Source organism: Stenella coeruleoalba, assembly GCF_951394435.1.
Source record: "Stenella coeruleoalba genome assembly, chromosome: 16".
NCBI lineage: Eukaryota > Metazoa > Chordata > Mammalia > Artiodactyla > Delphinidae > Stenella > Stenella coeruleoalba.
In genome coordinates, this window is record NC_137162.1 from 58,850,417 (window position 1) to 58,863,065 (window position 12,649).

At 51.3% G+C, this 12,649-nt stretch overlaps 1 protein-coding gene across 25 annotated transcripts in view; it reads left to right on the plus strand.

Moving 5' to 3' along the window:
- Positions 1-12,649, plus strand: part of CAMK2G (calcium/calmodulin dependent protein kinase II gamma) — a 54,243-nt gene that overhangs the window by 4,855 nt on the left and 36,739 nt on the right. For all 25 annotated transcript variants that reach the window (XM_079900709.1, XM_079900691.1, XM_079900696.1 and 22 more), the window contains one exon: positions 7,795-7,854. In XM_079900709.1, the coding sequence (XP_079756835.1) occupies positions 7,795-7,854 (60 nt within the window). The remainder of the gene's footprint in view (positions 1-7,794; positions 7,855-12,649) is intronic.

Sequence of the window (12,649 nt, forward strand, 5' to 3'; positions counted from 1 at the left end):
TGTGAAGAAATTTCTGTTGAAGCTAAATGCAAGCAAAAGCTTTCCCCTTCCCCAGGACCTGGGAGGGTAACGGTAAGGAACCATATCTGTTTCTTTCACTTTGGTGTGGGCGGGGCCGGATACATATTGATACAGCAAAGTGCCTGATACATATTGAGCCTCCTATACTTGTTGAGTGAATGGACTGTGTAACCAGCCTGGTTGCCTTTTGGCTTTGGCGCTCAGGAAACTCATAGCCAAGTTGCTGGATCCCTTGTACCCTGGTGCTGGCTTGGGTTCCCCCTTTCTCATCCATGGAGCCAGGCTGTAGGCCTGACACAGCTGTAGGGGAGGACAGATGAGGTTAAAGACCTGTACTTGGAGAATAAAGCAGGTGGGAGATATAGGAAGACAGTGCAGCTTATCATCTTCCTTCCGTGTCATAAACAGCCTTATAGGGCAATGTTGGGACTTCCTCTAAGCAGCAATTTTCAATTTTAGTGTTCAAGAGGATCACCTTGAAGACTGGCTAAAAATGCACATTCCTGGGCTCTATCCACAGAGATTCTGCTTCAGGAGGTCTAGGGTGTAGCCTCAGAATCTACATTTTTAACAAGTGCCTTAGTGAATTTCACGCAGGTAGACCCTGAGCCACACTTTTAAGAAATGCTGTCTAAAATCAGCGACAGCTGTGACAGTTGCTGTTGCCATGATCTCTGAGATTTCCCAGACACACCTTAGCCCAGCCTTCTCCAGGTGGTGTCTTGGCCGGTATGTGGCCATCTGTGTACATGGGCTGTTCTGTGATTAGAGGCCTGCTTCTGAGCCCCCAGATTGGGGTGTCAGTTCATGTCCAAGGCTGTGGCAAGCTGAGTGGCTGGAGTTGTCGCATGTTGGCCACCAGAAGGGCAAAGACTGTCCCTTTCTGGGTCCAGCTGGCCCTGAGGAGTGAAATAGGATCCCCCTGGGTGGTGCCAGCTAAAAGTCTCCACCCCCTTAGTGGTTGGCCTGAGGAGCCTCCATGACATTTGTGTCCCCTGTGGTATCTCCAAGTGAGACTTTCCTGTTAAGGATGAAGAGAGAGGAGGGTGATACAGCAATGAGGGAGGGGCAGAAGAAAGAGAAATCTATGCAGCACGGGAACGCTGGGACTCTGGGACTTTAGGAAGCATTTAAGAAGATTAGATATTAGATCCAAAACCGTGCTTTCCTCCTGAGGATAAAACAGACCAATTTCTGTTGACAGAGAAATGGGCAACTTGTATATAAGTGAAGGAGCTCCTCTGACCCTTCTCCCTGGGTAGATGAGGAAGCAGCCTGGAGGCCCCTTCTTTGTGCTAAGGGCCAGTTTCATCACACAGTCATGCTTTGAGCTGTGTGACTTAGCTCGCACAACACTGGCCTGCCTCCCTGCCCTCCCACCCCTTCCCAGAGTGACTTGGGGTGCTGGCATCATAGGGTGGAGATGGAGGTTGGAAGGTGGCCCCATCCAAGGTGGCAGTAGGGGAAGCCCTGCTGCTTGCTTCTTCCTGCTGCTTGCTCTGGTCCCTTGTTAGGAGCTGTGCTCCAAGCTTTGAGGCTGTGCTGAAACCCTAGAGGTGAGTGGCTGACCCCATTCTCTGCTGAGTCTGGAGACAGGGAAGGGGAGGAGTGGGTGTGACAGGCTTCTGCCCCATCTCTGTGCTCGCTGCTCTCTGGACAGCCTTGGCGGGCTGACATGGGCCTGATCCCATGGGTGCCAAAAGGGTGGTGACAGGAAGAAATGGGCACTTTGCACCTTCTGAGTGCCTCTCGGCAGAGGCCCTTTGTCTTCTGCCCCTGGCCAGCCAGATCTGTCCCACAGCCAGTGGGGAAACCAAGACACAAAAGATTGGTTTGTTTTGAGATGTAGGCATGCCAGTGATTTTGCCAGTGCTCAGATCCCAGCATCCTTAAGCAGTATGGACTTCACTTACCCTTTGACTCTTCCCTTTAAAACACATATTCTGGGTATTTAGTTCCTGTGATAAATCCTGATATATCACCCCCGTACCTCTCCATCTAGGCCCAGAGCTCTAAGCCCAGTGGAGCAAATCCCTCCTTTCGGCTGGCTAGGTCTTGCTGTCATCTGTAACCACCTCTGTGGGTAGAGACCGCTTTATGATGGGGATATTTCCAGCCACTTCCCCCCAACACCACCTATACTTCCTGGGCTCTATCAGCAGCAGCAGCTTCCCATCTGCTCCCCTCTTTTCTCCTCCCTCTCTTTCCCCTCCCCCTGCTTGCTGCTGCCCTGGGAGGAGCTATTTTTAGGGGCTGCTTCCTGGGATGTTTTACTTGGGGCTGGTTACCATGAAGGAAATGTCACCAAAACAGTGGGCAAAGGCTGCAGGCACCCAGAGCCCTGCCAGGGGCATGGAGAACTCGGCAGCTGACCCTGTTCTGGCCCTTGAGAGTGTCCAGAGGCAGAGCTTTGCCTTCTTGGGGCTTGCTAGTGACCCCATGGGGATTTTCCCTGTCCAAGCTGGCTTGGGAGACTTTCACTATGGGGCACTTCTCGGTGCCTCCCTCCTTTTCCTCCTCAGTTAAAGCTTCTCTTGTCTTAAGATTCAGAGACCAAAGTAGGGCTCAGGTCTTTGTGTCACCCAGTTAAAACTGCTCAAGTTAGGACTGAAGAGAAGGGGGGGACACCAGGTTAAAGGACAGAGCCCCGGGGGTTCACGTGGGCACATTTCAGGCTCCGTCTCACTGTATTCACAGCCCTCAGCTAGTTCCCGGGTGTATGGGTGTGAAGGAATTAGAAGCTGTGGCCCCTGCTCTTACATGATACACAGACTTTGCTGTTAACTGGGGACTTTGCACCTTTAGAGTGAGATTCACAGAGGAATGGATGTGGCATCACAATGTCAGGGTAAGGTCAGTGAGACTGTGGCTTGGGATGCCCACTAGTCAGTGCCCAAGGCCAGGGACTGTTTATAAGCAGCTGCGGAATGTGGATTATGACACCAAATCCCTATGCTGCCCTTGTTTATACTCCTCGGAGCGATATCTACGGGGGGCCTGGAGGGGGGCACTTGGAAGAGCAACAAGAGGAGAGACCCACATTGAGCATCTGAACTCGATAGGCTCTGGGAAGCTTTTCCTAACCCATGTTGGGGCCACAGGCACAGAACTTTGAAATACCCTTTGAAAAGTCAAGGGTGTCATTGAGGTTGGAACCTGGGGAGAGTCCCCATAGCCAGAGCAGGGCTCTGTGTCCTTTCCCACTTACAGTGGGTTGTATGTTTAGGTGGCAGTAGGATCTTAGTTGAAGCTGGTGCTGGCATTCATGGTTTTAGAGAAATGTCACTAAATCAGCCAGCGTGTCTCTGCAGGGCTGTGGAGAATCTGGACGACCCTCCCTGGGCCCCGATCCTGTTGGGGAAGGAAAGTGAATTTGGAGTGGGCATCTCCCCTGGGGTCCTAAGGGAGAGGTGTTTCTAGGGCTCTGCCCCACCTTTGCCACGCACCATCTCCTCACTGTCTGCTTCCTCTTTTCTGCATCTGGTCACTCCTTGCTGCCCTTCTTGTCAAGGGTATTCGGCCTTTGTGGTGCCCTGAACCAAGTCTTGAAGCGCTTGGGCAGAAAGCGGGAGACGTGAGGCCTCCAGGGATCCTTGTGTCCCAGGGCCTGGCTCTGCCCTGGGTGGGCTATTAGGAAAGCCTGAAGCGGGATCTTGATAACGGCCGCTTCTGCTTTCTGCGCCTGTTGCCACCTCTGCTCTTGAGGGGAAATCCTTGCAGAGGGCTATGGTTGGAGCTGGGCTGAAGGCCGGCAGGGGTGGGTCTCTCCATGGCAGTAGCTCACAGGCAGGCAGGAAGTGGCCCTGTGCAAAAGCGGGAAGTGGCCGTTGTCAAACAGGAAGGGGGGGCTGGGCTGTGTGAGGGGGTGGGGATGAGCCCAGTTGAAAGGTGGGTGGGAAGAGGGTCAGCCTTGGAAGGTCTGGGCTGTTCCCTAGGAAGGGCAAACTCAGTGGTCACTGGAAGGAGGGGGCGTCTCAAGGGAGAAGGCTGCCTTTGTGACAAGAGCACTGGCTGATGTTTAATCACCTTGGGATGCCAAGCCAGGACTGGACCTACCACTGTGGACCAGGCCAGTTCAGTGGCCTTACCCCTTTTGGGGCTGGGGATGCGAGTTTACAGGACAGACCTTGCATCTGGAAAAGATGCTCTGCAAACCTTACTTGTTCCTCAAACACCACTGCTGCTGGGGTGGAGCCCTTTGCTTTTTCCCAGACATGGAGCAGCCCTGGAGGGGACAACAGGACCGGAAGTGAGGGGGGAAAGGGACAAGAGACGACAGCTGGAGAGGTGGGGTGCTGGCTGGCTGTGCGAGGAGTAAGGAGTCAGGGAGAGCGTGGTAAGCAGAAACCATACGGCTCATTGAGCAGAGCTTCGGGATGGCAGGGCGCCACAGCCAGCAAGGCTGAGGCCGAGGAAGACCAGGGATCCCACGGGCAGCAGCGTTTCCTGGGCTGTCCTCTGTCTGATGAGCCCCTGTTGTTAACCTTCCCCTGTCGGCTCTAGACACAGGTGGGCCACCCCCAAACAGGAGGCTGTGATGGAGCCAGGTCGGAGGGCTCAGTTGCTGTGCTGTGGACCCCATGACTGCCCAGGCTGAGGGAGAGTGGGCCTGACTCTCGTGTCTCTGGTGATGGCCATGGGCACAAGCCCAGCCTGGGAGGTCTCGTCTGTCTTATCACTGGGCCTTTGGAAAGGAGGCTCTCCCTGTGTGCCAGGCACTGTGCTCAGTGTTTACCCAAATACATCATTTAATCCATGAATATCGCTGCCTCCATTTTAGAAGTGAGGAAACTTTTTCCCAAGCTGTGTGCCTGGCTCACTCTCTCACCTCACCTCCTTCGGGTTCTAATCAAACGTCACCTCCTTGCTGAGGTGTTCCCTGACCACCTATTTTAAGTGTCCACTCTCCCACTTCCCTGCTTTATTTTTCTCCATCGCACTTACCACGACATCTAACATACCATCCAGTTGTTCCTGTCTGTCCCTTCCCCTCAGCTCCTCCAGGATATCAGCTTGATGAGGGTGGGGATTGTTATCTCTTTTGTTCACTGCCATATCCCCAGCCTCTGGAGCAGTGCCTGTCACATAGTAGGCCTCAGTAAATATTTTCTGAGTGAATGAATGAGGCTCAGATGGGTTTAATAACTCACCCAACATGGCGGCCCTGAGACTCAGTCTGGGGCTCTCTGACTCCAAAGCTGATGTGTTAATGGCCAGACTCCATGACTAAGGACCCGAGGTTCAGAGGAGACACAGGCCTTGGGCAGAACATGGGGCTCAGCTCCTTGGAGTTAGGGTCGAACTAGGTGACTATCTAGGACCCTCTGGACCCTGGGCAGCTCCTTCAAGGAGCTGGAAGTGTGACTCTGTGTCTCTTCCCTTCTTACTCTGAGTCACTGATAATACGGGTGCCAGAGCACCCGTATTTTTAGTGCTGTTGCTGTTGTGGAACTGTAACTATTAGCCAGTAAGAGTCTTAAGGGAGGAGATGAACATTAATCTTCTGGGCCTTCTCCTCAGCTGCCACCTCCGCATCGCAAGATACTGTTCTCCCGCACTTGCCCGGGCAGCCAAGCCCGAGAGTTGTGGGTTGGAGGGTGTGAGGTGAGTGGTCAGAGAGAGGGCTGGTAGGTCTTCAGCTTTAGGGTGACTAGCTTGGTACTGCCATCCCACGTCCAGGGATGGAAGGAAGGTGGGGTTGCCCTGACATCCTCTGGCCAGATCTGGAAGATCTGGAAGAAGCAAGGCCCCCTGCAGGGGGGGAAGGGGGACTAGGCAGGGCTAGTGTTGCTTCCTCAACTGCCTACCTTCTGAAGGTCCCTGGCCCTGAGGGATCCCAGGCAATGTGGGGTTACCTGGAGTTCTCCTGGCTGCATCCTGGTCAGTGGTCATACTGAACTCGAGGATGGGAAGGAAGGCCTGACCCAGATCTTTGGACAGCTGGGATGGATTAGCTGGGCAGCAGGAACTAATCTCTGCCTGTCCCCACGTCCTTCTTCCACAAAGCAGAGCTGTCCCTAGAGGGAAAGTTTAGGACAAAGCTGAGGGTGGTTGGTGAAACAGTAAATGTGAATTCCTTCTCATCTATAATCCGTACATTATCTCAGGCAGGCCTGGGCTTGAAATCACAGTTCTATCCCTTTCCTGCTGTAGGATCTCAGGCAAGTTATTTAACTTCTCTGGGCCTGTTTTATCATCTGTGGAATGGGATAATCAATGCACCTGCCTGGTAAGATGGTTGTGAGGGTCATGGGAGGCTTTACAGAGGCTCTTTGCTATTTAGGTAGAGGTGGATGGGCAGAAGCCCCTACCAAGGGAGGTGGGAATTGTTGGCAGCAATGGATGGGAAGGTACCTGCCTGGACCTGGGGAAGTTGAGGTGAACCGGACTATGCCCCCCAAAGCCTGGAGTCTTTACTTAATACTCTCACTTTTCTTTATCTTGTCATCACATCATAGCAATGAGAAAGAGGGCTCTAGGCTCAGACCACCTGTATCCACTGCCCGTCTGTGGGACCTTGGCCAGGTTACTTGAACCTTTTAAGCCTCAGTTTCCTCCTTTACAGTGTAGTGGAAGTAATCAGATCCTCCACTTCACGGGGTTTCTGTGAGGATGAAATAAGATACTCCGTGCCTCTGCGTGGCATATAGTAAATGCTTCATAAATAATAGTTTTTACTACTACTGTCAATGTTATTGACAAACCGTTATTAAGCCTCTGATATGGAAGGAACTCTAGGAAGCATCACGCAGAGAGGACCCACCCTTTGAAAAGCTTGTGACCGAAAGATTTAATGTGTGATTTAATGTGTGATGTGAGAATTATAAGAGGTGCTGTGGGAGATGGGGGTGGGTCATGGGGAGAGAAGTCACAGACTACCATGAGGAACAGGGAAGACTCTGTGAAGCAGGTGACTTTGGCAGGATTCCAGCAAGTAGAGCTGGGGGGTAGGGTGGGCAGGGCTTCTAGGCCACCTTGCTTTGAGTAGTAGCAGCCTCTCTTTCTACTTCCTGGAGCTCTGCCTTCCCGGGGAAGGAACTGACCAAACACAGCTTGCTTAGATTTGTGGGCTCTTGGATTCTGGTCATTTCACCAAAGCAGAGTAACCCCAGAGCCTGCGTGCCAAGAGGTCAGAGCTCCCAGCAGTGGACAGCCAAGAGGATCCTGGGGAGAAGCAGGATTTCTGCAAAACAGGCATCATAATACTAGCAACCTCATAGCATTGTTATGAGACTAAATTAAAATATGTATCTGCCTGGTGTAGAAGTAAGCTCTCAATAAATGTTAGCTAGTATTATTATTATTTTCAAATCATCGCCATCTTCATTGTCAGCATCATTATGTTGCAGGGTTGCCATGAAGACTGTATTAGAGAATATATGCAGCACTCCTAGCACAATATCTGGTCTTGTAGTAGGTGTTCAATAAAACTTAGCCATTATTATTAGTATTTCCAACAAGGAAGAGATTCTGGACACACTGGCCCAGTGAAATCCCTGCTGTGGTGGAAAGAGCACTACAGTTTTAGTTAAAGACCTGGCTTCATATCCTGGCTCTGCCACTCACTAACTTGGGAAGCTTTCCTAAGGCACTTCATCAGGAAAAGGTTGTCATTAATACCTGTCTCCAGAATTGCCGTGACGTGATGTATTAATTCAGCAAATTGTAAAAAGGGCATAGTTGGTGCCTAAGAATTGAAAGCATATGAATAGCCAGGCGGCCACAAATAGAGTGGGTGTTTGATGGCTTTTGTTTTCTCTCTTCTGCTCTTAGATCACCAGAAACTAGAACGTGAGGCCCGGATATGCCGACTTTTGAAGCATCCAAACATTGGTAAGTGCCCTTACATAGGGTATTTCTTGGGCATTTTGTGGAAGTTGGAGAGAACAGAAATCCACTGTTTTTGTGTAGGGAACCACTTCTGTCCCTGGGCCTTTGCCTGGTGTCTTTTTTTGCCCAAGCAGGATAGCAGCCATGTATTGCTCAGAATTCTGGGGTGTTCTAGTTCAGAGACCTGAGTGTCTCCATCCCTGTGGTGCCATCTCAGGGCTGGGAGTGAGGTATCAGAATATGTTTCAGACTCGCTTTCTTCCCCTCTCCTTCCGTCTTTGGGCTGAGGTCCAGGTCCTCGGCGTGTGAGGCTCTGGGCTAGTAGCCTGCCAGCATCCCTCACCAGGGGCCTTCCATGGCCATCATAAAAGGGTCCGGATTTTGTTTCTGGACTTGAAAAAGTTTTGTTCCTGTTGCGGTGTCGTGCACACTCTGGGGGTTTCCATGGTGCTCCCGTTTGTATTCCCCGGAGCCGGGAAAGCAAGCTGCCCACCCGCCTGGCTTCTCTGGAGATGGGATGGCAGGAGCCACTTGGATGGTGAAGGAGAAAAATAAGAGGATTTCTCCCTGCTCCCACCCTGACACGGGGGACAGGAGCACATTGTTGGTTGTTGTAAAGCCGAGGAGGTTTGCCTGCCACAACCCACTCCGGCTCCGTTTTACATTGTTCAGCTGAAGTAGTCTTTGCCAAAAACGCTGGCCCCAATTCGGTGCTTCTTGCAGAGGGAACAGAAACTGGGCTGGCTGCAGTGTCTGAGCAGAAGCCCCGGGCTTGACTTGAGGCAGAGCAGGGAGCATCTCCTAGGTTTTCCCTGAAAGCTGTGATCATCACAAAGGACAACACGTTTTCCGCGCTCCTCAGGCACGGCCTCAATATCGGGGCTCCCACAGTGCCCTGGAGGCCTCCCACTCTGCTGGGTTGGCAGCTGGGGCTGTAAGGCGACTTGCCGAAGCTCGATGCTTCCTCCAGAGCTACTCAGCCTCCAGCTTCCCAGATCTCGGGCTGGAATGCTCACCGGGAGCTCTTAACGTAGGAGAGTGAGGTCGTACTCCAGCCCAAGGGGAGAGGAGCTGTGAGGTAACCAGAACTGCAACCATGCAGGGCTTTATAGATGGCAATCAGCAGCTTGGATTACACCCGAAGCAGATTGGCATAGCTGGTGCTCAGCTCTGCCTGGTGCAGTCTTCCACAGAGCCAGAACTTCTCAGCCCACAAGTCCTGGGTTTGGAACTACCGGAGCTCTCTGAAGTTAGACCCTCACCTGCAAACAGGACGGTGGGGACCAAAGTGTTGCCTTAGGTAGAAGAGAAATGATGAGAGGAGCAGCTAAAACAGCAGGCACAAACTCAGGCGTGTTTTGTTTGGCCGGCTCAGTGGTTTAAAAATATTTTTATTGTTTGCCAGTATTTTAAAACGAGATTTCACACTTTGAAAAAAATTCTATTTCCCAATCTTTCAAATCAGAAGGTTTGGCTCTGCTGAGCCCACATCCATTATGTGGCCGGAATCAGCTGGGGCTGGGCAGTGGCTGCCCCTTCAGCCCGCTGGCCACTGTTTTTGCTGTTATCTCACATTTGTACTGCCTACCTGGTCCCTCTAGGCTTTGTGAGCTTGTGACCTCTGACCTAGCAGTTGCAGAGCAGGAGGAAAAAAGAACGTGGGTGACTAAAGCCATCCATGAGCACAGAAGCATTTTGGTGTTCCAGTCCCGGGTCTCAGGGTCTGCGGACGGCAACTTCCTTTCCTTATGTCCCAGGTGACCAACTCGTAGAGCAATGATGAATTGTCCTCCTGGAGGGAGGAGAACAAGGGGTGGGGTAGATGATGCAGGAGGCAGAACCATGTCTGCATTACCTGTGACACGGGCATGGTTGACCACAGCAGGGTTAGGGTAGGATGAAGACAGTCGAGAATCAACCGGCAAGTACAAAACTGGGATTCTAGCTGAATAATGCCCGAGCCTTCTTTTTATGTTTTCTTTTAAATTAGATAAATACTTTTTGACCTTTTAGACTTTACTTGGTTTGGTAGCCCCCCACCCCTGCTGTTTTTTCTTTTTAACCACCTGCCCCCAGCTCAGAATTAAGGCAGATGGAGTGACCATGTACCCCAGCCATCTGCTCTGTTCGGGAGGGAGCAGGACCCAGGGAAGGCCAGGCAAGGCACACTCCCTTTGTCAGCGTCTGATCTCCTAGAACTGTGCTTCCGTTTCACGACTGCTCCCAGATCCTGGGCGTGTTGGTCTGAGGCCCTATTTTGGGGTCAAGAGCAGGGGGAGGGAAGGGTGAGTCAGGACCGTGTCCTGGCAGAGCGGGCTAGCCAGGCTATCTGGCGTCCAGTGGGAACCAGGACTCCTGGAGATGTGCGGGAGCTGCAGGTCCAGGAGGCGGGGTTGCCATGGAGTCTGACCTGGCTTGTGGCAGAAGAGGAGGCAGTTTGGTCCCCTTAATTCAGTATTCATCTCCTCTCTCCACTGCTCCATCCTTCAGAGCTCTGGCCCTTTTGGCTCTAGCCTCTAACTCCGTCCCTCAGGGATACAAGTGGACCAGCCCAAGAGTGGTGCAGAACTGAGGAAGCTGAGAGCAGAGAGCATATGGTCCACCTCTGGTTATTGTCAGACCCTTAGGCACTTGAATTCAGAAGGGTATTTGGTACAAGGAGCCAGGCACCCCCAGTTTTTTTCCCTGATAGGTATTCTGCCCCAGGAGTTGAAAGCCTGTTGGAAGAGCGAACCCTAACGTAAACCATGGACTCTGGGCGATAATGATATGTCAGTGTAGGCTCATCAGCTGTAGCAAATGCACTGCTCCGGTGGGGATGTTGATGTTGGGGGACGCTGTGCGTGTGTGGGGACAGGGGGTACGTGGGAGCTCTCTGTACTTTACTCTCAGTTTTGCTATGAACCCAAAATCGCTCTAAAAGGTAAAGTCTGTTTTTTTTTTTGAAGCCTGTTGGTTCTGAGGCATCCTGCAGGACCTGAAACAGCCCTGGGAGAGTGGCCGGAGGCATGGAGTTGAGAGGAGGAAACGGCAGTAGTGCTAATCATCTAAAGTCTGAGTGAAGTGTCTTCTACCTGTGCTCTGCTTGCTCTCTGCTCTAAATTCCTCTAATGAATAGACTCTGTCTTCCTTCGTGCTGAGCTGCCCCAGCAGTTTCATCACAGTCTAGCATTGTGGTTTAGAGCAGCACTTCTCAAACTTTCATGTGCTCGTGAATCACTTAGGGATTGTGTTAAAATTCAGATTCTGATTCAGTAGGTCTGGGGTGGACCTGAGCTTCCTTACATCTCCTGCTGATGCTCACGCTGCTTATCCATGGACTGCACGTGGAGAAGCAAAGGTCTGTGGCTTTAGAGTCAAGTCCTCTAGGTTTGAATCTGGGATTTGCTGGTTAGCTGTGACCTCGGCACATGGTTTCACCCCCCTGTGCCTCCGTTTTGTCACCTGTGCCTCTACGTGGAGTTGTTTTGAAAAGGTTCAGTAAGCAAAGGAGGCCTAGGAAATAAATGGAAATGATGAAAATGGAGATTCCAGCTCCCAGAGGTGACCCCTCCTAGACTCCCAGACCCAAATCAGTTCACAAGTTATTCAAGCCTGGCTGCGTTTTACCTTGGGCCCAGGGTCCATACAGCTAATAGTAAGTGTAGCAAAAGCGGTTGTAAAGAAAGAGAAGGAAACATTGGATCATAACTGAGCAGCTCCCAAATCCCTGCCCACCCGCTTCTGGAGGACAGCGTTCATCCCTCACCAGCCCATGGGATGACAGGACCTCCTTCCCACTGTGTTATTTCCATGGATATGAACAGTGATACTTTGTCAGTGCTTTTTTGACCAAAGTTTGTTAGTTAAAATGTGGCATACTGTTGGTGGCTTTTAAAGAATTGGAAACAGCCACAAAATTTGGGTTGTGGCTTTGTCAGTACTTGAAGGTATGAGACATCGAGGGGTTTTTTTGGCCTGTTCTTCCTTCCACAGTTTGTAAAGAACAATAATTAGGTTTATCACTGTAATGCAGTAACTGCTTCATACTCCTTTTCCAGATCTTCCTGTCTAGAGTTGGTCTGGTCCTCCTAGGCCTTCGTACCCTCTCATGACTGTGGAATGGCCTGGGTGTTGGATTGTTTTTTTCCCCATGCATCCATAGCATCCTTTACTTCTCCCTGACAGCCCTCAGCACAGTACCGCTTGGTTACGCATTTATGCAAGTGCTTCTTTAAAGCCCGTCTTCCCCGATCCCCCAGAGGCTGCGCGGTGGCAGAGCTGGGTTTCCCTTGTTCACAGCTGTGTCCGTGGCATGTACAGTCACGCCTGCTTCAGGGAGGTGCTGAATGGACACTGCTGAGTGAATCAGAATGGCCAGGGCTAGTGGGGACAGGTTGGAGCTCCTTTGCCTAAGAGGATGGAGAAAGTGACTCCCTGGCAGGCAGTTCCACAAAATCAGGGATCTTGCTGTCAGTTTGCCTTGTCCTCAAGTCTCAGCTCTGCCTCTCAGTATAACTTTGGGTGAGTTTCTTTTGGAGCCACCGTTTCCTGTCCTGTTAGACGGGGGTGATAGAAGTACCTACCCGACAGAGCTAACGCAAGGGTTCAGTCAAATAACATGTGTAAAAGCACTTGGCACAATGCCGAGCACATTGAAACAGCTCAGCTACGAGTTAGGTATTGTAATTTGGATCATTAATATCAAGAATCTGCTAGGTTGGCAGTTAGAGTGGTGCATTCAAGTTTCTTGTCTTGTTCTCAGTCCTGTGTTAATTTTCTTTACAAATGGAAACAAAAAGATAGCAGTCTTGCTCAG